Source organism: Thunnus maccoyii, chromosome 11 (assembly GCF_910596095.1).
Source record: "Thunnus maccoyii chromosome 11, fThuMac1.1, whole genome shotgun sequence".
Classification (NCBI taxonomy): Eukaryota; Metazoa; Chordata; class Actinopteri; order Scombriformes; family Scombridae; genus Thunnus; species Thunnus maccoyii.
This window is the reverse complement of record NC_056543.1, coordinates 16,413,968-16,440,219: the sequence shown is the minus strand read 5'-3', so window position 1 is coordinate 16,440,219 and position 26,252 is coordinate 16,413,968. Positions and strand designations below refer to the sequence as shown.

Genomic DNA, 26,252 nt, shown 5'->3' with positions numbered 1-26,252 from the left:
TCCAACATCATAACCGTATATAAGTAAAAGAAAATCAAGTATAATATGTCCCCTTTAAGGTTTCTTTACATCCAGTACATGCTAAGATATCCTCTGGCCACCATGGACATTTGTACCAAATGTCATGGCAATCCATTAAAAAGTTGTCAAGATATTTCAAATTGGACCAAAGTGGTGTTCCGTCTGACTGGCTGTCAGGTCACACAGCTAAAAATACTGTACACCAACTCTCAGTTGCTGTATTAAGGCTTTTTGTCCCCACTTGAGCACTTGGAATTGGATTTTATTGCACACCCTTCCCTTGAATGAAGGCATGTTCCTTCCTTTTTAAAATTACTTTATAAAACAGGTTTATATGTTGCAAGAAAATGCAAAACCACCAACAGTTCAGTCTTATGTTGCACGATTCATCATATGTGATGCGTCATGTATCATCCCATTTTCACGCTGACACATAATGATGTAGAAGTGAGAAAAGTCTTCAAACAACCAGTCAGCATGCCATATGTAACTAACTTTGAATGATCGGTGAAGTTTCACTGTCCTTGTCTATTGTAACAAAAAAAAATGGAATTATATTTGCAAATTTCTCACCAGGGAAACTGTTCCTCAGGACGTAAATTGATTTAATTTGGGACTTTTTAGATGAAACCATTTGGATCCAATAGAAGGGAATAGAAAATGCTCCCATTACGTTGCAAAATTGTGTTTCATTTATCTTGTGTTGCCAGCTGTTTTCTTAGCCAGAGGCTGAGTTAGTGTTAAATATTATTCAAGTAACCTGATAATGGAAATTATCAAAACATCTCTGAACAATTTATTTTTTTCTGGAGTGCTAACAAGATTTTAAACTCTGAATAACCCCTTTCTAATGGCCTCCTACCACAATCTTCCCTCCTACTGTATTTCAAATACACTTGTGTCAATTATTTCAGTATTGAAATGCTATTTTTGTGGAGAGGCATTAATGGCTCTGCTGGAGAGACTCCACTCCTCCTGTGACAAAAGAAAAAAAAAAAAACAAAGTGACATCTAAAGTAAAGATCTCCTTTGTGATAAAGGGTGAGTGTTTTCTGGTAGAGCAAGTGCTGATTTAAGGTGGCCTAAAGGGATTTGCGCCCCCGTCTGCAACGAGTCAGAGGATAATGCCATCAGCACTTTTGATATTCTGATCCATCCCATGAGTTTATTCGAGAGATTCAGAAGAAAGGGTTATCTCAGGATAAAGACAGAATTAACCCAGCTGCCTGTGATACCTACAGCCATGGCACTGACTTTATCTCCACAAGGCCTTAAAGGTACCTCTTGAAATGCAGTTATTATTTACACAGCGTATTTGACAGCGACAAAGAGTGTACTGTGAAATATGAACAACAGCGGTGATTACACAGGGTATGATCAAAACAATGAAAGCGCCAGAAGAAAAGACTTCTCACAGTGACACTGGCTCCATGTCGATGCGGGATCCTTTATCTGACACAGTTTTGGTCCAGATTTAGAAATAGATCACATCAATTTGCAGCCCTGCGTGTGTTGTCAATAAGGCAAGATAAACGTACAAAAATAGCATGAGTGATCCACTGTGAATGTTGTATCTTTCGTGCTTTGGAAAAAAAAAAAGGTCTGTAGAATTCAATACTGAGTCTAAAAAGATACAATCGTTTGCATCTCTGCCCCTGAGATTTTTGACAGGGTTTTGGTCCAGTTATCTGCGAGGGCACATGCTCAGTATCAATCAGCAGAAAAGTGTGGAGGGATCATCCCAGCACGTCATGTTTACCAGGGCCTTCTATCTCCATGTGCATGTGCCTCGGAGACATTTACGTTGTTAGTAAGGGGCCACTGAAATTGTTGTATGAATTGTCTGTTGTATGTAGAGGCATTATTCACTTTCTGGCCCAGAGTTAGAGGAGGAGAGCAGCCAGTTAGCTTAGCTTAGCTTAAACACAGTAAGCAGGCAGAAACAGCTAGCTAGAAACACTAGACCGGCTCTGTTTAAAGGTAAAAAAAAATCCACCTACCAGCACCTGTAAAACTTACTAATTAACACATCTTGTTTGTTTAATTTGTCCAAAAATGCGGGGTTTATGTGTTGGTTTTACACCTCACATCATTTTCTGTACGGATTAAACAAACAAGTTATAAGCCAGGAGAGCGGGTTCTGCCTGTCTCTAGTCTTAATGCTAATCTAAGCTAACTGGTTGCTGGATGTAGCTTCATATTTAGCGTACAGAGGTGAGAGTGGTGTTGATCTTCTCATCTAACTCTCGACAAGAGAGCAAATAAGCCTATTTTTTTACAAAATGCTGAATTATACTTAAGGTGAACAGTCAAAATCGTTACGTCCACAGTGATTTGAAAATTCTTGGCTTTGGGCTATGATCAGACTTAAGTGGTAGACGCACCCACACATGCCCATGCCAGCTCTTTACAGAGAGAGTGTTGGTCTTCCATCATTTTGGCCACCCCCTGTATTAAGATTATTCATAACATTTTATTAATTTGAACAGATTAAGCATGCATTGCATTTAGTCAAAGTAGCAGAATGCTAAACAGTTATGTTAGATCTTTATTCCTGAAGAGATTAGGTATCATACAATGTTTTTGATGCATTTAGAGGAAACCAGATTTCATGGCATGGATTCAGTAAACAGAATGAATATGTGGCTGTGGTAGACCCTGTGGCTATGTAAAGATTATAGTCATTATAATATTATTGCTTTCATCACAGAGGAGGGAGAATATGGGCCCTTAAGATAAAGGTTATGATTTCCTTACAGGCCCACCTCTAAATCTAACCAGTAACACCTAAGTTGAAATTCTAATGGAGTGTCTTGTGTGCCCACACAGGCCTACTGTAGATTAAGTTGATTTTTTTTATATAATGAAACAAAGTGATTGCACAGTACTGCTCTACTGCCCTAAGCAGTTTATTTATGACAAAATGCCCATAAATGCCTTCTAATATCACAGAGTTGTATATAATGATTGCTTTGTGCTTATCGAGTACAAGTATTGACCCTTTCAACTTAAGTGTTACTTTAATAAGCAAGTGAAAATTGCGTAGCATTGTGCCCAGTTCAGACGGGTCATATGATGCAGATGATGCATTTTCAAATGTAAAATGCATCATTTAGCAAAATATTCTGTATTTGATCAACTAATAAAGTCATAAAATCGCACATGGTAAAATAGTCTATATATGAAATACCAAAAATACTGTGAACAAACATGAAAATGGAAACAAGGTAATATAGTTAAGGCTAAACATCTTTGTCTATTACCTTTGTATAGCTAAGTCAATAAGAGGAGCATGCAATCAACATAACATTGCCACAATTTTACATTAAACAACAAAAGCAATCAACTCAAAACAAATGTATGTGCCTTTTGTCACCACAAATTAGAATCATGTAATGTAGGTTTTCCACGTCGTAAATCATATGGCTTTGTGCAATTTTTCCACTGTCAGTAAATTCACTAATGAAATTGTTTTTGTAAAATAATATATCCATAAATGTCATGCCAGAAATTATTGAGATTCTGTCTACATGCGCTGTTTCTTACATGCCAGATTGTGCTAATTGTACATCATCCTAAAAAAAAAAAAAAAAAAAAAAAAATATCAGAGGTCTTTCATCATAGCATGTACACTTACATCCAGGGACAAAATGTGCTCAATTCCATCACCCTACTTCATATAAGGTATTTGTGCACATATTCTACATTTCTTTTAATATAAGAATATTGTCCATTAATAAATTAGGAATAGTACAAGGACTTCAGGTAAGGAAATAAAGGTGGATGGCATAAGTTAAAATATGTTGCCTGCTTTATGTAAAGCGATCTGAATTCATCTTTCTGAGTTTGGGTGGCAGGTGTCCGTCCATCCTGCCTCCTCCTCCCCCAGCCAGTCGCTGCAGCTTGGGAGGTAAGTCCGCCACTGACTTACTGATGGGCTCTGTGCTGATCTTGGAGGCCTTACCAGCCTGCTTATCATCAGAGACGCCGGGAACAGAGCTGATTCGTTGCAGCTTCATGGGCAGGTCTCCAAAGCTGTAAGTCATCTCTGAGGTGGTGGAGCTCATCCTCAGTAGCTTCTTGGGCAGACCGTCCCGCCCTGTGATTTTCTGGAGCTTGGTGGGCAGCTTGGTGGTGCTGTCATTGTCCTCCAGGGTCTCCAGACAGTCCAGAGAGCTGTTCTTCTCCCCGCTGTTGCACAGGGACGGAGCCATGAGTGGTGAGGAGAGGAGCAGAGCCTCCTCTTGTTCCTTCACGCTGTATGGAGGGGTGGGCACCTCAAATGTGGCGTGGAACTGAGAGTAGTCCACCTTGAAGAAGCCTTCCTCTAAGGAGATTACCGGAAAGAAGCGGTGTCCCCACAGAACCTCGTCCTCAGTGTAAGACGTCCTCGCTTGGCAGGTCATCCCTGTTAAAGAGAAAAAATATTCACAAAATGACATCAACTAAATGAATTGCGAGATTTATTTCTATAAATTAACGTCAGGACTTCAGCAGTTATGGCAAATTATGTGTCATCGTCTTGCCACAAACTAACACAGTAGGGACTAATGTTGTGAGATGAAATGTTTCATGACTCCAGTATTAAACAACACAGCCCTGATTTAATTATATGCTTGGAACTGTTCCATATGAATCAACAATACGGTATTCACCAGAATTCATTTTCAGCACTGTAGTACAGACAGCTGCCAAAATAAAGGCTTAATTGATTTTCCGTTTCCGAACGTGATGTTTATGTGCAATTTCCAGCCTAACATGAAAAATAATTAAAAGTTATTTGCTGTGTGTTTTTTATAAGAATGACTAATTATATAATCATAAAAATCCTGATTTATTCCGAAATGACTGTGAGGCAAATGTTCATAAAAAGCCCACAATAAACTGTCATATATTTATATAAATGTATATCAATATAATTTTTATCATATTTAGTTTTGTTTTTTTTCAGTGGATGCTCACCAGAGGTTCCACATTCATGAATATACAAAACAGGTTAAAGTTGATGCATTCACAAGTCAGATAACAAAATTCAATGGATTTGATGGAGGAAAAAGCTTCAGTAAAAAGCACAGGTCCTCTCCATATCACCTCTTATGCTACTTAACAGTTCAGACCGCACCTCGCATTTGGCTAGTCGCTACAAAAGATAGAGGATTAGGATAATCAAATTGCTAGAGAGCCACAGGAGGAATGGCTGCAGGCAAAGGCTTCAGGAGTCTAGCTCACCCTAAGATTTCTTTTGATGGTAGGAGTATTCTTACACAATAACGGGAATTCACTTTAATCCAAAACACAAACGTTACATGAAGTATCTGTGACATGACATTGTTAAGCTTTAGAAAAGTGTTGCAGTTTTGTGAGAGAAAAAAAACATTCAATTCTGTCATTCAGAGATTACAAATTAAAACAAAATGTCCTATTTAGCATGTTCTGGGTTTGTGTATGTGTACCCTTCACTACGCTCTGCCAATTCGGCACAGGATAGCAGATTATGATACACTTGGAATAAATTTCCCCTCACAAGGGACTCTGAATTAAATCCCTGTTTGAAAATTCCCCTCACGTCCTCAGAAACAAATTAATGCAATTAGCAAAATCATGAGGTTTGAATTAATGATCAGCATTTTTTTTTTCACACAAAGTTATTGGATGCTTATTAGTGATTACTCATCACAATTATTCAGCAGCTGCTATCATAACTGCCTGTGCATTATATCACACTACACTTCTTACAAAGCTCTATCTATCTTGGCATAGTTAACATTCTGCTGAGAAATCTATTTAATTTCCTACCGTGAGTGAGATCTATAATTGAGTTTACATATAAAACAAACACACTAAATCACTTATATCAGTCCAAAAAGCTCTCCTCAACATAGAGGAATGACTGCGAGCACTCGTGTTAAGGCTTGTTAAAATCCATTAGGAAATCAGCGGCTGCAGTCGGTTATTATCACATGTTTTAATTGCCAGCTTAATATTGTTCTAGCAGCGACAGTTGGGTCCAAACTAAGATGAAGCGCTCATTCAGAGCGAGACACCGCTGCTGATTGCAAGGATGTCATCATCAAAAACTAGAGGCATCTGTGATTCCGCCTGATTCCCAAGGTCATAAAATAATTCACTGATAACAGCTCTGTACACAATCGCAGATGTGCAAGAGACTGAACATCGAGTGCGTTTGGGGTATTCAGAGTATTAATTCTGCACTATTGCTTCCGAGTCCCGAAGCCTATAGGCATATGGAAGTGTGCTGCAGTGAATAAAATGGGCAAAGCTAATGAGAACTTTAGGGCCAAAGCGATTGAGAGTTAAGTGTGAATGGAAATCTCATTGCACTGTGAGCCTGTAAAACTGCCTTCAGCCAAAACGTCACCATGCGATCATCAACAGGCTTACTGTACGTGCCCTGAAACTGAGAGAACTGTAGTGTGAAATGCTTTCTGTTTAGGTTCCTTTATAACAACTACTTAATCATCACCAGAAGTGTTATTGAATAGTGCAGTCAATGCTGCAGTGCTAACTTGACTTCCATACTGTATATACAGTACAAGACTAAAACGTCAATAGCAACATTACTGGTGCACAATAAAAAAAAAAAAAAAGGTTGGAACAACTGAAATGAAATTGTGCCTGAGGGGAAGGGTTGCTACAGTAATACACAAGACCCAAATAGATTCATCTTACATCTATTAATAATGCTCTATTGTTCCTGCAGATGGTGTAGGAGTTACTGTAAGACTTTGGTCTCTGGAAACCCATGAAACCCTGCAGTCCTGGGGCTGAATCCCTCTATTTAACCTGTTTCCCCTCCTCTAGAGCCACTCAGCCTACAAAAAAAAAACTCAGAAACCTCATTGATGTGGGTTGCCTAATCAACTGTACCCCTCCTCAAAACCTAACAATGGTACTAGACTTAATCATGGTCATTAATATACATTTAATTTCCATACATTATTCAAGGATTGATGCCTGATCCATTGCATAATTATAGACACGGCTGCATCGCATATGTACAATTGTGTTGCTAAAGACCAGCTGTTCTGCAACACCCACATTCACATGGCACACAGAATAACAGGCACTGTGGTGGTGATGAACTGCGTGGCTCCCCATTCAACGAGGCCACCACACAGTTAAATTTGTGATGGAAATTTACACGTGTTTCATGTAGAAGAATATGTTAGACGGATGCCTCACCTCCTAACGGTTAAACATCCAGAAATAGCACGCTTATAAAAAACAAATGAAATGATTTTACTTTCTACCGTTGGTGTGTATTATTCCTAAAAATAGGGATTCAGACAAATGAGAAAACCCACATTGGTGTGTATTTCGTATTACTGGTAAAGCCTTATGTAACTCTAAAATACATGCCTGCCTGAGACTCAGTGTTTCTATGGAAACAAAACTGTAGGAATGTGTGTATGCGACAGCCATAAGCCTTTTCACTGCTGAGTTTGTTCAAAAGTAACAGTGACAACACAAAACAAAAGTCGTGTCTCTCTCTCTCTCTCTCTTTATAAAAATTGATTTTCCACACAAGGCAGGGTCAAATCATCTATATGGCTCCAGAGCCAGACCAAAATGGTTTTACTGTCAGTGAAAAGTGACATTTTACAACGAAAAACCCCCTGCTCATAGTGGTGGAATCAGTAAATCATATATTTTGCGGACTTCTCATCAGTGAAAGCCAGAGCTCATATTACAAATGTCATCTTTAATATAGCACAGTGCAATTTTCTCTTCTTATATCATCTATCACTCTTACAGTATATTGCACAGTTTTTTACTTCATCGTCATGGCGCCCGCATTCAGTATCATACGAGCATTGTGTCATAAATGTACACACACACACAGCAGGGAGAAACACAAACATAATCCTCGACTATCTTTGCTGCTGTGTGCTGATGGGAACATGCAGCTGTAGGACATCACGCCACTGAGACAGAAACACCTCTGATGTGAGGTGTACAGTGTTGTTGCAGGCAGCAAAACATGTTGGTAACATCAGTTAACACATGTCAAAAAGAGAAACCAAACAAGATCATACACGCAACTTCAGATTATTTGTTGTACGGACTTTTTACACACTACACTACAGGGCTATGTTTTTATTTTCTATATAAGACTGTTTTTCTGTTATTTGATAGGATGAGAGTATACAGTAGAAAGACAGGAAACACAGCGTGAGAGAGGGAAGTGGAAGGGAATCAGGTACATGCACAACCTGAAATTATACATTACAGTAAGACTACACTGTATATTGCTGCTATTTTGTGAATATCACGCATCAACAAAATGTCAATTTTTAATGAAAATAGGATGTTTCCTGTCTGTTTTTCAGGCTCTTTAAAGCTTTATGAAAATGCATTTCTGAGTTAAATCCAATGGCCATGTTAGCCTTACACAAAGGAAATTATTTTTAACCCATTTGGGGACATTTAATCCTTCTGTTTATCTGAGAACTTGCAAATCCAAATTTGGAGATCCCAGGTTTTCACTGAACTAATAACAATATTGGTCTTCATCCATGATTAACACATACTCTAAGTTCTATCTAATATGACATTTACATATTTAAAAATTGATATACCAGAATAAGAGCTGAAAGTATTACTCAATTAATTGACAGTTAATTAACATAAAATGAATCTGCAACAACATTGATAGTTGATTAATTGTTAAATTAGTTTTTAAGCAAAAATGCTAAACACCTGCCTGTCCCAGCTTCTCAAATGTGAAGCTTTTCTTTTTCGTATATGACAGTAAATTAAATACTTTTGGGTTTTGGACTGTTTGTTGCAGAAGAAAAGCTATTTAAATACGTCCCGTTGGGCTTTGGAATATTGTGGTAGGCATTTTTCTTTATTCTTTGACGTTTCATTGATTAAAGTGTTAATTTAATCAAGAAAAAAAGAGTCAGATTAATCAACAAAATAATTGTTAGCTTGAGCCTTCATCAGGAGGATCAGCACAATGAAAGCAAATAAACACATGAGCAGAATCATTCATTCTTCAACTCATAAACAATTAAGAAAAAAAATCCAGATGAGTTGCAGAGAAAAACCAGGAGGGAAAAACATCATTGGAATCTGTGAAGGAGCAAATCCTCATTCAGCCCATTAGGAGAGAAATGTGTAACTCTGTGGATCCATTACACTTCTAATTTCAGTAAATGGCTATCTGTTCCCCTCTGTGACTCAGTATAAGCCAAAACCAATAAATTTCAAATTCTCACTGGAGTGCCCCTTCTCAATAAAGTGCAGCACAATGAGAGATTCTTTAACACCCCTGTTATTGTGTTGCTGGGATCTGTTGAACAAATCACTACTGTTCTAGTTGTTCTAATAATATGTTTGATGGTCAAATTAGCAAATAAACCACAAGGGCACTGTAATGTGGTTATATACTGACTTACCACCTACTCCATTACAGGTGAAAAGAAAGTTATGTTAATAAATGATTTTTTATTTAACAATGAATCAAATGACTATGTGAAATGTGAAAGGTGTCCCTCATGGTGACAAACACACAGAGAATTATCATCTTACTCTGCAGTTTCCCTCAGCTCTGCAGAATGCTTTAGTGTCTTTTAGCCCACTGATTTGGTTTTATAGCCCGCAACTTTAGTTCACTCTGACTGTTCTCATCAACAGTGAAAAAGCTCTGATTAACTCACCTGTACACTACCTTCCCAGCACCTAACTTCAGAGAGACAAAGTTAGCAACTAGTTGGTGCACATAGTAGAACATTTAGCAGCTAAAGAGCCAGATATTTCCCATAGGAGTTAGTGGAGACCAAAAATAGAGCTACTGACTCCCATTCAAAAGGCATCAACTTCTCTCCAGAAATACTAAGTCAATCATTTTTTTCAACAAGTCATTATGGTCTCAGTTGCTAAATTCAGGCCTCTAATAAGTGTGCTAGTGGTCAGTTTTTTGACCAAAATTATTGCTCTGTTAATAAGATGTGAAGCACCCCAATAGCCAAATAGTTACTGTGCATGCCACGCAACTGCAACGTCCCTGGTTTGATTCCAGAAAGGGACCTTTGTTGCATGTCATACCTCTCCCCATGTTTCCTGTCTGCCTCTTCATTGCCTGCTATCTAATAAAGGCATAGATGCAAAAAAAAAAAAAAGATTTGAAGACTTATAATAGCTTTGATATCTGTTGTGTGGGTGTTGATTGACAACTGTGATTTGACAGTTGGCTCACCTGCTGCTCTCCCTGGCTCTGGGACTCACACTGAATTAGACTATTGTCACACTATGTCAGTAAGTTTTATGTTACTTGATTATGATACCTGCCCTGTTAACACAATTTAGCTTAAATAGCTAATGTTAGCCCAAGTGTGCACCGCTTGGTATTCCCAGTAAGTTAATGTTTGCTTCAGTCCAAGGTAGTGGGACATGTTTCCATAGCGTGCAAGGCAACAACCCCCACGGACAATATGGTGCCGATTGTACACTGCATCTGCGTCACACCTCACTACATCCATCTTTATATACAGTCTATGCCTTCAAGTCCAAAGCCCAGGCTTCAGCCTACTCTACACTTCGTTTGCAATGTTACCTCTACTTCCTCCTCGTGGTGACATCAGATCATTTGCACATACCCACAAATGGCGGTCCGTCGCTAGCCTTTGTTGCAAAGGTTGTTCCACGGGCTGTTTGATTTGTCCACTCAAATATTCTAATCGAATTTGAGCTCAAACATGTACAGATGTATTTGAGAAGTTTCCATTTCAAGTAAAAAATAAGAAAATGCCACTGGAAGTCTGCCGAGATGCAGCTCTCAGAAGCTGGCCAATCAGAACAGAGTGGGCTCACTGGGAGTGGGGAGCTAAAAACGGCCTGTTTCAGACTGACGCTGAACTGAGGGGCTGCATAAAGGACCAGTATAAGATAAATAAGGAGTTTTTGAACTGTACATCATGCAAACATATTCCAGTAGAACACCAGAATATAAATATAGACCTGGAAATGTGCACGATACGCCCCCCTTTAAACAAGAAAACTGTTCTATCATATTGTCTCTTCAATTTTGGGGTTTTTTAATGCTTTCAGATCAGTTTAGATCACCTATAATCAAGGATTAAGATTTGTCATTTCACCTGAATATACATTTATTTTCTATCATATTGGTTTTCAGATTACTCTTGTCATTGTATACAAATGAATGAAATCTAAGAGTGAACACATTCTTAATAAATAACTTAATTATCACAACACCCGAGCAAAAATGTAAAATATACTAAGCATCCTGTATATCAACAAGCAACCTAAATGCAGTATGAAAATAGAAAGGATGTGTAAAGACAACTCAGTTCGTAAATAAAATATGATCCAACCCGTGTGCAAATAATGTCACCACTCAACTACTAAGAGCTCCTTCTGCTGATTTCCATCATTTTTTTCCCCATAAAAACTATGCTTATGCAGAGTGTGGTATATATATGATTTGACTGGCCAATGTACTGTACAATTCATCTTAATCCCACACAAAACTTTCTAAGTGTGAAATCCCTTCAGAAGTCCCTCGTTGCTGAAGTTCACCAGGCACTTTACCGCTCTCATATGCAATATCCATGTGACAGCATGAACGGCATTAGAATAATCCTCTGCTGAATCCACAAATTCAAGACGGATGTAAAAAAAAAAAAAAAAAAAAAATGCATCTCTTTAAAGGTAAATTTCAGAGGGGAAAGAACATGGGAATCACAGAATAAATATTTTCTGCATCCATGTGTGCAGGTGTTTTAGCTACATGCTGATTTTTTTTTTGTCATCTCAGCAACACTCATGTTTTTAAATGAACTCTCCAGACATAATCCAAATATGAAAATCAAATGCAACTTTAAAAAAAAAATGAACTGGATTTTGGAAATGACTTTACAGCACTGAGATGGAACGTCTGTCTGGAGATTACAGGCACTCTGTTTGTACTGTACTGTATGTGTTATATGAGTACAGGATCCCAGCTGATTCCATTATGGACTGCTAAAAAGCAAAGAGGCAGGAAGTTGTGTCAACAATACACTTTGAAATTTAGATGCCCAAAAGCCATCTCAGTTCGAGGCTCTAAATAAATGCACTTTTCCGTGATAACACAGAGTTGGGTGCTTCTGTGGTTTAACAAAGTGAAGCAGAAGCAGAGTCGGCAGAGTGACAGCTAAGATAAAATGGGTTCTTTGGTGGCTGGAATAGAAAAGCACTGTAAACTCGGAGGCAGCCTGCCAGTGTTTCTTGATAGTAGTTGAAAAAAATCTAAGTGGTATTCACAGACTCGGCCGTCCAAAAGAAGCTTATCCAGGTTGTAGAAGCCAGAGGATCATATCCGTTTGGTGCCTGGCTCAGTCAGATTCTCGACTGCAGATCTGCGCTTGACAAACTGAGGACAGAGTGAGTCAAGAGGCAGACCTGAGAGCCGACATCTATTTATTGCTGCTCTGTCAAACCTTCTAGGCAGAGTCTCAATCAAAATTTTTATGGAAAGGGAAAAAAAAAAGGAATCAGCACTATTATATGATTCAAAAACCTACAGGCACCAAGCAAATGACAGTCAAAATTGACGGCTGTGTGAAAATGAAGGTTTATTCAAATTACTTCTTGAGATGAACTCTCTCAATGTGAATCACTGATAAAAAGAAGTTTGGCGTCTGAGCAGTCTACCCAACCTCCTATTTAGTGACAAAATCACAAATAACCTCTCTATACCCCCCTCTCTCTCTCTCTCTCTCTCTCCTTGTCTCTCTCTGTCTGGCTCTCCCTTTCACTCAAATGGACACACACATACACACACGCATACACACAAACTCACTCCTCACCAGTGCAGTGCTGTCAGCAAAGTCCCCTGACGGTCTATCAGGGCTGTGGAAACAGCTCAAGTGTTATGTATGAGAAAAAATGCTAGCAGAAACAAGCATGAGAATCTGGATGGTGAATACACAGAGCGCCGCCACACATCGCCATCCAAGATTCATCCTTTTCATTCAAGCGCTGCTACCATTGTCGGGATCTCGCTGTGGCCAAGGCTGTCCGCAAAATGCCTTTGTTGCATCGCTGGATCCCGAGGTACAACAATTAATTCGATACAATTATCCCATTCCTCATTTTGCCAAACACAGAGCAGAATTCCCCGTTGACTTATTTTAGGATCTGTGTTACAAAATATTAAGCTGTTGTGCTGAATAAGATTATAAAAGCTGAATGGAAAGCTAAAGAAGAGGAGAATATAAGGATGCTGTTTTTTTCTGAGTTTACTGAAGAGAGGAAACTTCAATTCACGTAGGTCTGAAAGATACAGTTATGAGTAGTTTCACAACTGACTGGTTATTCTTTTCATTGAAACATAGCAAAAGTTAAATCAAATCGTACCCATAATAGGACTATAAAAAATCACATTTTGATACAGATACTGCTACCGTGGCCACAAGTCCCGTCTCATCATCTGTTTCTATGGTGACCACCATCAAGTGGTAAAATGTAGCAAAATCCAGAAGCATTCAGTGACCTGTTTTTCACAGTTTGACTTTTCAAAGATGGAAATAAGTCCTTCCCTCCATTTAATAATGTTTGTGTGTGCGATCTATTTGCAAAGGTGGCTTCCAGTTGTTTGCAGCTCTGAGGTTTATTCCACCCATAGAGCAGCGGCTGAGCAATGAGAACAAGGAGGAAGCTGATGGAGGGAAAAGGCAGGGGAAGTGCACTGCTGTGGGGGAGGGGGCGGCCTGGATGCTGAGTGTGGAGGCTGTTGGAACGGGAAGGAAGGGAAGGGAATAGGAGCAGGGGCTGCCAACCATCTTCACACAAGGTGGGGTGTCAGGCAGGCTAGAGGAACATATGGCTGCAGGCCATTAACGCAGCCAGGAGAGTGCATATTACCAAGTGAAGGCAATTCTGAATACTGCTGTAAAGGGATCCTGTTGAGCATAACAGCAATCGATGGATTTGCTTTAGGCCAAACAACCACGATTGGTCATATAGAAAAATATCACACTGGGGCTGTGTCCAAACCAACAGGGGACATGAATGATTTTCTCCTCATTATGTATTGAGTACAGAGATGATCAGAAAACCATTTTAAAACAGACTGACTGGGCAAAGCTGGAATCTCATATTGATCTTGGCTATTAAATCTACTAAAGTCATGAAGAGGAGTTACAGATGAAGAGAAGGAGGGAAAAAAGGGGATTTTTTTTTTCAGCCTTAAGAGATCTCAAACCTGAATGGCACTAAACACTCGCAGTTGAGAAAGCGTCCATGTTGTTTTTCAAGTTTGTCACTTGAGCTAGAGAGCAGATTATTCCGGTAAACTCGAGCATGTCTGAGTGACAAAAATAGAAAGAGACATCCCAGAGGAAGGCCTAGCAAGAAGACAAGCCTTAAGAACAACATGTTCATGTGGCTCTGTGTTTAGGCTGCAGGATTGATTCACCTGCACTTCAGGGACAGTCGCAGAACCACCAATCAATGCTGATACTGACCAACACTGCAAGTGCAACTCAACCTTCCTCACGACGATAACCTCTCAAACAAGTTAAGCCGCCAATATTACCTCAGTTACGACCATGTAACACTTTGTCCTGAGTGTCCATCCTTCATAATGACAGGGGTTAATATTCAAGTCTCCAGCTTGTGTTTTTAATTACCAAAATAAAGTGTCCTTCTCAAAACACGGCATGCACATCTTCCGAGACAACAGAGATCTAGTCAGTTATTTATAACTCTTTGTAGCGTGACAAGAAGACCGAGGCATTGTTGGTGAATGCATCCCGGGTGCGTTCGTCACACAACAAGTTCATCCCAGGTCTGCTGCCACACCTCCTCTACCAGTGATTTATTACCATCCAACAGGGACTTGACAAATCCCTAAAGACACAATTACCGTGCTCCCCCTTGGGGAGCCAGCACAGTTCATCTAAAAGGGATAATGAATCCAGGATGTCATAGCTGGTTCGCTGCTGTGCCCATTATGTGGAGTTCATTCCCAGTGTAATTATTGTATGTACAGTAGACATAGGAGGTACATTTTCACAGATAACCAGAATACATTTGTTTATCTAAAATTAGTGATGTTATTCAGTACAAAGTGGCTTTGTGCAAAGCATAATGAGTAGTTGTACAGTAGATGCTGTACAGGGGGTGGACAACCTTGCAAAAAATGTTTGTGAAGTGTATAAAGTTTAGTTAACATTTAGGCTGTGTGAGTTGTCGACTCGGGTCTATGGCTTTTTGTTGCTCTATTGAACTGAATTATATTATTAATATTTTGCACAACCCTACGTATACGTAGTAAAGATACAATGTAGCAGTACAACACCAAAAACTAGCCTCAAAAGTTGAACCATTGCTTCTCTGACAGTCTGTCTGAATTGGACATTATAAGTTTCACAAGAGTAGTAGGATTATTCTAATGGATTATATTATATTAAACTATATTGTTGTTCATGATACTGCACTTGTACAGTATGTACAGCTGTAGACTGTAAAGTATCATATCAGCAAGGCCCTGAAATAATTTCAAATCCGATCATGCTGCTTTTACTTTCACAGAAAGAAATATAATCCTAAAACATGTAGCTCCTTCTGAATTTTGATGAACACAAGTAATATTATGTTAAAGTAATAACATACTGTCTGTACTGATTAGAAGATTAATAGAAGTGTGTCATTATATCATTGTATTCTGACCCAGACTTCTACACCTCTTCATGACACTGCAAACGTTATCGATATTTTATGTGCTGAAATATTCAAGGCAGGAAGTTGGGAAATAATAAAGTCAAATGAACCAAAAGCATGAAATACATTTTAACAAGAGCTGTGAGCTATCAAACACGTGGCTACACAGGCGGAGCTCAGCGGGGACAAGACACTGCTCTCCTGAGTTCTCACCCTGAGCACATTAGATTTAATTGGAAAGTCCCGCTCTCATCTGATCCGCAGTTTCAACTTCCCCACTGAACCCTCTTTAACCCTTTGACCCTCGGGGCTGCGGCACGGAGCTCAACAAGCAATCTCAATGTAATGACTCACAATGAATTATGTTCAGTTTTCTCCAGACTTTCGCAGACGGCTCATATCCGGAGTTCACTTGCGCCAGCTTTTACCTAAGTTCTAAAGCTCCTGACGTCAGGCGACCCCAGACATCCGAGTCTACGGCCTCTTACTCATATGATAGAAACTATTAGGCCTCCAGCGCAACAGAAAGCTCTCCATTTTCATTTCAATTACTGCTGCTGATGATAAAACACAGATCAGGCCATGACATTGGCTGCTCTGCTAATCAGTGGCAATAGATGTTTCCAATTAATTATGCTGGCTGTCTTTAATACTAGACAAAGTCTGCCACAGAGCAGTTATTACGCATTTATGTGTATTATTTGCACAACAACGATAACTTAATTGAAGCTATGATGACAGTGTTATATAACGTTTCTTTTTTTCCATTGCACGTATCAGGTAATTACTTTTTTATTCACCTAAACTTAGTAGCAGAGATCCCTTTAATGCCTTTATTATTAAGAATGTCATATATTTCATAAATCTTAAAGATCCATCTGTATATGTAAATTCAAATCATAATATTTTCTGCTTCTTCTCCTTAAACTTTAATACTACACAGGCGCAAACGCAAAGCTCATTAAAAACTTTCAAATACTGAGCATACAGGTAGAGTTGGCAGTTTATTACTCAAAGCTGTACTCTCCACTCACATATGGCATTTATGCACACAAAAACACATGAATAAACATTACCAGTTGATCCTGTCTATATGCAACCAACCCTTGCCACCCACGCTCATTTTAAAATGAGCAGATAGCTGGGATATTCTATCTTTTCATTCTATAGCGGTGAATCATAGGAAAGCCTTGTGGCAGTATGAAATAGAGGGGGCTGACAGAGATCTTTGAAAACAATTAAAATCAACGAATGACTTTATCGGAGGAAAAAAAAAAGTGCTTCTGATCTTTTTTTGCCATCATTTGCCTCATAAGTGAGATAAAATGTGACGCGGAGTTTCATACACAACACATATTCAGTGGAAAATTATTCACCAACATGGAGATTATTAGTTAGTTCAGAAAGCAGTGTTTGCTGTGTCACCAGAACAGTCAAAGTCGATCTGAAACCTCACTGAGCAAATAAAAGAGTCCAAATGAATCCTATGACAGCTGAGTTTATCATGCCGTTATATACCTCTGGCAGTTTTTTCTAAATATGACATATTTACAACATTTTATGAATTTCACCACACATCCTACCAAGTGTAATGATCACACTCACACGCATTTGCATGAAAGTCACATCGCTTGAGAAAAAGAAAAAAGGTTTATGCTGATGATACAGATTATGCTCATGAATCATTGCTTTTCATGGCTGATGAGTGAATTTAAAAACACTTTGCAGAGCCTGTGAAGATCTTAACTCTGTGTTTTGCCGCCGTGTTAGACCCCAAACAGAATTATATACAGAATTTCAGGGATAGACTAATGTGCTGACAGACCTGTTTCTGTTCTCCCATGAAAATGGTTTCCCCTTGAAATAAATCATCAGCTTGTTTATCTCTCTCAGTTATCATTTCTAATCTGAAAACTGCATGGTTTAAAATACATTTTCAGCATACAGGAGCTGCAGCATTCAGACGGGAGTGTTGTGGTGGAACTGCATCCTGTGCAAATTCAACACTGAAAATCATGGGATGAATTTAGTTGCAATATGCTTATTAGTTTCATGGTTGGAGGAACCTAAACGTCTGTTACTGGCAGCTACAGTTGTTTTTTTGAGTTCTCGAGCATCAGCTCCACTAATGAACAGATTGCCTCTGGCTTGGTATTTAAGCCTTTGTGGCGTCGAACAGCATTACTGGTGTTAATGGGACACCTATCTAAAGTTCTGATGTATTTTAAGATGGCGTGTAGTTGTTCTGATTCAGCTAATGAGTCAAAGTCATCGTCAGCTCTGTCGTGGAACAACGTGCAACAATGTTCCTGCAATGTTATTATTTTATTTGCTTTGAATAATTTGCACATGTATGATGTACTTAATGTGACATTATATATGTAGAATGATCACATTTAGTCAGGTTGAAGTTGGGTGGCACTATGCTGGGAAACTCTATGGACCAGTAAAAATGATAACAGGGCGAGTTGTCCCGCCCTAACAGGTGCAACAAAGCTAACAGGAGAGGCAGGGAGATGTCAGTCAAGCCCAGTTTATACAGACCACAAAGAAGTGGTCAAATCAGACAACATAAATGAAAACACCTGTGTGGGTGGACTATAAATGTGTAAGGGCTTTTAAAGGGCAATAATATTGGCTGATATTGGCTTGTAACAGATTGATCCAGTCTCATAAAAATGTTTTTATGTGCTGCCTGGCAACGGTTTGTCTAGGGTAGGAAATACTACATTTATGCACTTCATGGTGCTCATAAGGAGGCGGTCAAGGTGGATGGTGGTCAAACAAAGCACAGGACTTTTATACCATAGACCGGGTTTCTCATCCTTAGTCCCGCATCTGTTTAGGCAACAAAAGCACTTCTGTTAAGGTTAGGAAAAGATTTTCAGCCAATGTTAACGAAGTAAACATGTCATGTCTCGCTTTCTGAGTCACTTTTGACTTTTTCGATATCAAACCAAGACCACAACCCTTCACTAACCTTAAACAAGTGCTCTTGACATAAACATAAAAAGTTTAATAGTGCTTTAATTGCTAATTGCTAAAATGGATGTTGTATTGCAAGAGCAAATGTTGTGGAGTAAACAAATGAAATATGTTGTCAGTGAACATTTTGCTGATAAATTCAACATTTTGCAACTTGACTTTGATTAAATACGTTTCCACATTATGTTGACAGAAAATGTTTGCTGTTGCAAATTAGTAGTATATGAACATCATTTCTAGGGATTCTACACCGTAGCCCTGAGGTGCAAAACACAATAACAAAACAGAAAACACAACAACCTTTCAGAAAATGTTCGGAGCCAGCATACATATATGCATAGTATATAATAACTCAAACAAACAGGAGATATCAGAGATCTGTGATCAGTTTTTCCAGCATATCACAACTAAAATCTAATAGGTGCATATTTTTATCACAGGTCAAGTCAATTTTATTTATATAACTAAAAATCACAAATTTGCCTCAATGGACTTTACAGTCTATATAGCGTACAGCTCTTTCTATCCTTAGACTCCAACTCCATCATAACAAAGTTTGAGCTTATTTGTATTTATTATTTATTAGCACATTACACAAACATCTGCAGTTATTATTGTTATTCCCCCAAGCTATATTCATTCAAGTTTTATTTAGACTCGCACATATATTGAGGTAGAGACCTCATTTACAATAGAACAACACAAACAACACTTCCAAGCGCCGAGAAACACAGATAAGATACTTATCGGTAAAAAAAAACAAATTAGTAAAAATACTAACATATAGAACTTAAGGAATAAATAAAGCAATTTACAGCAAATGAGTCAGCTAAAAACAAGAGCATATTAAATTCCTCTTTAGTTTTCCAAGCAGCTGTCCGGCCTGCAGACAGTGCACAAATAATGTAGAACTACTGTAACTCCGCTTGGTGTTATTATGCTAAGAATCACATCAACAAAGTAAGAAAGGGATGAAGTGCTCACACACAGAGCCAGACGTGCATATTTTCTCTGTAGCCAGTGACAGTGTCGTTACTTTAAAGCTACTTATTGTGGAGTGATGTGGTTTTGTGTTATTTACTGATTGTTACTGCGTCCGACATTATCTCTGTTAACCAAAACTTATTATACAGTAGGAGGCGTCTTCTTTTTTTTTTTTTCTACAGCGAGCCTGTTTTTCAGGGCAAGCTGTCAGACAGCATGTACAGTGCATTAATTGCAACGTGATGTAAATCCAATTTATCCTCAGCAGCACATCGACATCTTCAAACAAACATCTTCCTGCAGCCGTGTTAGAAATCTAACTCGGTACCACAACTGGCATTACTCCAGAGGAAAATATGCTGCTACCAGACATCCTGCATGTCTCATTTGGAGTGTGCATCCAACTGAAGTGGTGATCAAAATACCTTGGGCTCCTATTCAAAAGGAATGAGGAATAGTTCATGCCTTTTTATGCATTTTAGAGGTTGTCAGAGGTTACAGTAAAATGGAACAATTCTGGGCTCCTTCATGGTCTTTGCTTTTCTATTCTTGTGTGCAAAGACAACTTCAGTCCGAAATACTTTTTGTGTGATCTAGGGGAACAAAAGGTTACTACACTATGTCAAAAGGGTACAGTGTTGTGTCTCTTATTATCTAGTAGGAGGACCAAAGAGCCAGAGATTGTGCAGCTTTAATCTGTAGTGGAGACTATTTTAACTTGTGTTCCAGACTCTGGTTTTTCCTCACATTAAAAACAACAAAAATACAGATGTGAGGAGTTGAGCAGCTTCTTCACAAGTAAACACCAAGCCTCATACATATTTCATTTTATTCTTTCTCTTCTGTATCACCTGTTCTTGCAAGCGCTTCATGGTACAGTAACGTCTCTGTGTGCTTTTCATATTTCACAGGAGATCCTCCTTAATACCAGGTGATGTTGTCAGCGACGCAGTTTCATTTCATGTTCGGCATCGCATGTTTGCATGGTTTATTACTGAAATTGTGTTATGATTCCTATACCATAGGAATAAAAACCTAAGTTTAGGTGCAGTGCTGCAATCCTGAATACTCAAGGAGAGGTTGCCATGGAAACAGAGTTACATTGGCCAGAAATGAAAGCGTCTGAGGATTTAGACTTTCACTGTACATCAATTTTTAACCATAGATTGTTTCTACATCAGCCTTTCCACTAACTTCACACAACCACAACTGCTCCTTCATGCAGATATTTCTGTGTAAGTAAGAACATGAGCATTACGATCCCAAACCAGTTTAATTAAAACTGAGATGGTGACTGTTATGAACGAGGACGATATGATGACACATGCCTCTGGGACAGTCACTGTAATACTATAAATACCTACTAATACAACAGTGGTAATTAAATCACATCACTACGCTGAATATTTTCATACTTTACAATCAATGGAACTAATGCAAACAGCAACGGGCAAGTTCAAGTTAATTAACTGTACAGAAGATCATTTTTACACCATATATCATGGTTTACATCTGTGTTAATAAATAATTAACTGAAACAAAAAACACATTAAAAAAAATACTGCAATTGAGAGAAATTAGCTATTAAATCAAATGTAACCAACACTGTATCCAAACTGTGCAGATACTTGGCCTACATACCGTAGTACATTAACATCTTTTAAAGATGTGTACCACTGTTGTGAATATGTCAAGTCTCATCAAAACAACATGACGTACAGTAAATGCTGCACGTCAGATCCATCTCAGCCACAAAGAGACTTTAATAAAACCGCATCAAATTACTATCAAAACTGCCTGTTTGCTAATTGCCGTTTGCAGTGTCAGCCACCCTGTCACATCTCCACATGCTGTTTTCTCTCTGAACCAACCTACAACTGCTCCTCTGCTCACTCTATAACTCTGAGAGAGCCCCCCACCACCACCACCACCACCCCCCACACACACACACTACACCAGCTGTGTCAAATAAACGGTTGAATTTAAAATGACCACAGTGGAGAATTTTACTCGGGGCATTACTCATCTTGTGGAAATGGAATTCCCTAATTCCAAAGGGACCTTAGAAAGGAAATTATTATCCCCTCTAAGGACAGCAGCCACAAGGTAAACTCTGTATGGGCACAAAGATGGAGGAATGGAATTTGTTTCAGATGAGTAAAAGAAAATGTATATAGCCTCACTGCTGCCCCGCTGGAGTTTGACAGTGTTCAGCGCTCATACACACCTTGAAACTCAGCTCTACTTCCCCAAACCAAGAGATGTTAAAATACATGGATTTAAAAAATTGTTTCACTTAATGCCTGCAACACAAAATCAATCATTTATGATGTATAAATGCTAACCACTACTATTATAAGCGACTCTGTATGTTTGCCACAGAGCAGAAAATCAATAACATGCAATCAAGAGGTCAATAACGAGCCCATTCAGATGTCAGCTATTAACACCTTTGAAAGAGCTCAATATTATTCATAAGACTCTTTATAGAAAAAGATATCGCAGCACCTTGAAAGACAATACAATATACTCAGCTACTGTACTATGTAGCCTTCAGCCATAACTGCAGTAAAACAAGCTACAGGCCAATAAAAATGAATGTTTGTGTTTACTCACCTGTGGTCTCTACTATTCCTTCTAGTATCACCACAATTTCAAACTGCTCTGTTTGCATGGACCTCTGGGAGAGGTCGTAGAAGGGGCTTTTGGTGTCAATCACATGGCAGATCGTGAGTGGTGAGACGAGAAAGAGCTGGTCTGCCCCGGTGCTGAAACCTACGTCCAACTCCAATTGATCCAGCGGAAGAAACTCACCTTCGGGCGTCTGCCGAGACTGAGGAAGCGTGCAGAAACAGAGACAGAGACAGAGATGTTTAGTGGGGGTAAGGAAGGGGTAAGACAGACTTATCCAAAGCTATCAAGAGTCTTTGTCAAAGCGTGTCTCATCAATCTGAGCAACCAGTCAAAAAAATGACTATAATTTTCTGTAATTATTTCTTAAGAGACATCTGTACTCCAAGGATATCCATCTCAGCATGTGATCTGATGTACCACTGAGTCTTAAAATGTGTCTTTCTTGAAACAACTTAATCAAATCAGTTGATGCATCTTTTGAATAAAGTGTAATTTTCTTGATGTCATATACTCACCTGCTATGTCAAAACACAGCCATAAGAAACAAGTGGAGTACCCACTTTTCTTGATTTAAAAACTATTTTCTGGATATTCCCGCAGTGTGTCTGCTAAAATCTGCTGAGTTCATACTTACCTTAAAGCTTCTGGGAACCTAGATGTTATATCCTACATTATCACTGTATTTCTATGTGTATAATCAAGATGATTGATACGTTTTGTAAAGCATTGCTAAATGGTTTTTAGAGGTTTGAACCAGGAGGTGGACAGCATGGAAATCCATAAATGAGTTCCTCCTATAATAAGGGACAGCAGCACATTTACACTAAGTTTGTACCACACTGCTGCTTTGTCATTCAAAAGTTCAGACAGCTTTCTTTAAAAATTAGCATTTGAACAAATTGTTCCTCTCAAGGTTTGAGTAGAGACATTTTGTTATGATGAAGGTCTCTTGGCAAACTTGGTGGATTCTTTTTCCTCTGCCAGTTATGCAATATGTTATTGGTGACAAAAAAAGATACAAGATCTTCTGTGCAATTGCTTTGGAGCTAATGATCTTGTAGTTTTTCCACTATTTGTATTATTTTCAGCCATTTTTATGGACATGAGAGTGATCTTTTATCCATTAAATGCAGAAGATTGGTGCACAGTTAGGAGTAGCCCTTTTGGTGCCAGTTTCCTTTTATACTATTATAAAAGTACCATCACTTACTTTCAGCAATTTGCAGCGGATCTGTGCAGAGACCATATGGCTGTTACGCAGGTTGCCGACCCTGAACATGAGAGTTAGTTTCCCATCTCGCATAGAAATCGCCGCATGTTCACTGAACATCAGTGTCTCGGCCCTTTTTTTAGGCTGAGACATCTTGATAAACATGCAGCCGATCAAAAAGGCATCGACGATCGATCCGAGGATCGACTGGAAAAGAAAGAGAATGATCCCCTCGGGGCATTTGTCTGTGATATATCTATAACCATATCCTATAGTGGCCTCGGTCTCTATGAAGAAGAGGAAGGCTGATGGAAAGTTGTAGACATTGGCCACACATGGAGTGTACTTGTCATTGTGCGCTTTGTTGAGGTCTCCTCTGATGTAAGCGATGAACCACCACATAGAGGCCATGAAAAGCCAAGCGACTGTGTAGGTGAGGATGAAAATAAATAGATTCCAGCGCCATTTCAAATCTACTAGTGTTGTGAATAAGTCTGAGAGGTATCTGCTGGTTTCACCACCCAGGTTCCCATGCTGGACGTTACATCGCCCGTTCTTGTCCACGAACCGCTGCCTCTTCTTCTTTTTCTCTGGGGGAGGCTGATTGAATCCAGACCCGCTAGATGAGGTGGTCACTACCTGATAATCGTCCCCAAATTTCTTTCGAAGTGCAGACATACTACGATGACAGCAGCGAAAGAAATAACAAAGGATTCAATGGTTTTTTTTAAAAAAAAAGTCTCGCTTGTAGTTGCTGCAGTCCTTAATGCCCGTGCGCAATGTCTCCTGTTTGGAAATAAGGCGAGAAAAGTGCGCTGTCTTCGCCCTAGTTAGTCTTGCACCGTCCTCTTTCGCCACACACTGTTGCTACACTCTACAGCCATGAAATATCAATAATGTAAGATGAGTTTACAAACCCCGAAGATAAAAGCCATATGAAAAAAAAGACTAAGCGACGCACAGGATAAGGTATCCAAACGCGCCAGTCGCAGTCCAGGTTTTTACAGGTTTATCAGTTGCTGCGTCGTGGATTACTCATCGCCCGTGAAGGTTGGGGCTATATCGACCCGTTCAAAACTGTACTCACGGAGTAAGTTTTCATGCGAAAGTTCAAAATCCCTCAAGTACCCCCATAAAACATCAAAATCTCTGCGAAATTAGTGGTTGGAAACGATGTCCAGGATGAAGCGTCTCTGTGCGCACTTGCGGCTGCGTTGGAGATTATTCGGTTTCCAGTCCTTCCTTTGTGATCAGCGCACATAAGAGACGAATTGCATCCAAGCATATGACTGTAAAAAATGACGAGCTGGAGGAAGAAAATCACTGTCCCACTGTCGTCATTTTTGGCTGCGCGCATCGACGCTATCCGCCAGGCTCTTTTCGGGCACCTTCTCCCCCTCTCTTAGAGAAATGTCGACTGGATTGTCATGGTTTCAGCGACGGAGATCCACCAGATGCTCTTTTGGCTGCTCGGATCCTGCTTTCCCTTCGATTTCCCTGCGCGGCTCCTGCGCACTTCCAACGTTTCCAGTGATGCACTCACTGTTGCCTGGTGGTACTACAAAGACAGACAATTTGGAGGAGGAGGGAAGTGGGTTCGCCTGATTTGGCAGTTGTTGTTTTTTTTTTTCTTTGTCAAGTGATCAAATATGTGAATTTGCGGCTAAAATAATCACACTGAACGCCACATTTTAGCCTCTGAAGGCCTTGTTGGATTTCCAAATGTGATATAATGATAAAATTATTAACAACAAATAACTGTTAGGTCACACTATGTTTCACAGATACAGCCATGACACATCCTTATTTTATGATGCTTAACAAATATATTTTTATTATTAATCTGTTTGTTTTTTCAACATTATATCTGCTGTCCTCCTATCTATAAGTGGACAGTTACAAATTCACCTGGTTTAGTGTTTGTTCATTTTGGTCACCTGCGCTAAAAGCCACTGATGACCCCACCTCCATCCCCTGGGTGAGTGTACTTGTTTTATTCCACGAATGCTTCACAGGAGATCCCAACAGAGTAACGAGTTCTGCTGGAAAGCTGTTGACACTCACAGCAAACTGTATTAGATCTCAGGGGGGGACAAAGAGCTGCAACCAGGAGGCACCGCACAGGATTCACTCATCATATTACCAAGATCATAGACACAGAGGAATACACCCACACCATAGTTACCCAGACTTACCCACTGTCTCTCAAACAACACGAGGGAGGATGAACACCATACCACCACCTCTCTCTCACACATCTCTCCCCACCCCTCTCCATCTCTCTCTCCATCTCTCTCTCCTTCTCTCTCTCTCTCACTTTTTCCTTCCTCCACTCAATATTGTGATGTGTAGTTTTCTAAATCAGTGGGTTCTGGCAATGCTGCCTTCTTTTAAGATCTAATTATCGCTTAATTATCATCAATGATTAAAAATCATTGATGATTGCAACTTTGAAATTTACACAGAAACCAGTTTTTACCTAGAGACGTAGCATATCAGCAGTAGGGATCAGTTCAATTTGATTATTTTTACCTCAGAAAGAGTAAATTAATAAGTGAAAATAGAATAAAATACAGGCTTGTTTGCATACAGTTTCATGCACAATCATGTGTGATTTTTTTTTTTCACACAGCATCTTCTCAGCCTCTTTATGCTAAAATATATTGTAAATATCTAGCTTGTTGATTTGATTTTTCTGGATCCATTGCCTGAGCTTCCAGCGATC

General features: G+C 39.2%; 1 protein-coding gene and 1 long non-coding RNA gene across 3 annotated transcripts in view; one reads left to right on the top strand and one right to left on the bottom strand.

The window, feature by feature from the left end:
• Positions 1–22,407, top strand: part of LOC121906720 — a 41,133-nt gene extending 18,726 nt beyond the window's left edge. The window contains exon 3 of one of the 2 annotated variants that reach the window (XR_006098722.1): positions 22,325–22,407. This is a non-coding gene — a long non-coding RNA (uncharacterized LOC121906720). The remainder of the gene's footprint in view (positions 1–22,324) is intronic. The other variant, XR_006098721.1, reaches the window with a different exon arrangement.
• On the bottom strand, positions 2–25,206 carry kcnj3a (potassium inwardly rectifying channel subfamily J member 3a). The gene is made up of 3 exons (XM_042425747.1): positions 23,528–25,206; positions 22,300–22,516; positions 2–4,429 (listed from the first exon to the last, which is right to left on the bottom strand). Exons 1-3 carry the CDS (start codon positions 24,203–24,205, stop codon positions 3,834–3,836), a joined length of 1,491 nt encoding a protein of 496 aa, XP_042281681.1. The 5' UTR covers positions 24,206–25,206; the 3' UTR covers positions 2–3,833.
• Positions 25,207–26,252: the final 1,046 nt, after the last annotated feature.

Bases quoted from the DNA above. Each gene is read 5' to 3' on its own strand.
- kcnj3a (XM_042425747.1), bottom strand. From the start codon at position 24,205: ATGTCTGCACTTCGAAAGAAATTTGGGGACGATTATCAGGTAGTGACC. The intron at 22,517-23,527 runs GTAAGTGATGGT...ACGCTTCCTCAG, and splicing joins TCCGCTGCAAATTGCTGAAA to TCTCGGCAGACGCCCGAAGG. The intron at 4,430-22,299 runs GTGAGTAAACAC...TCTCTTTAACAG, and splicing joins AGGAATAGTAGAGACCACAG to GGATGACCTGCCAAGCGAGG.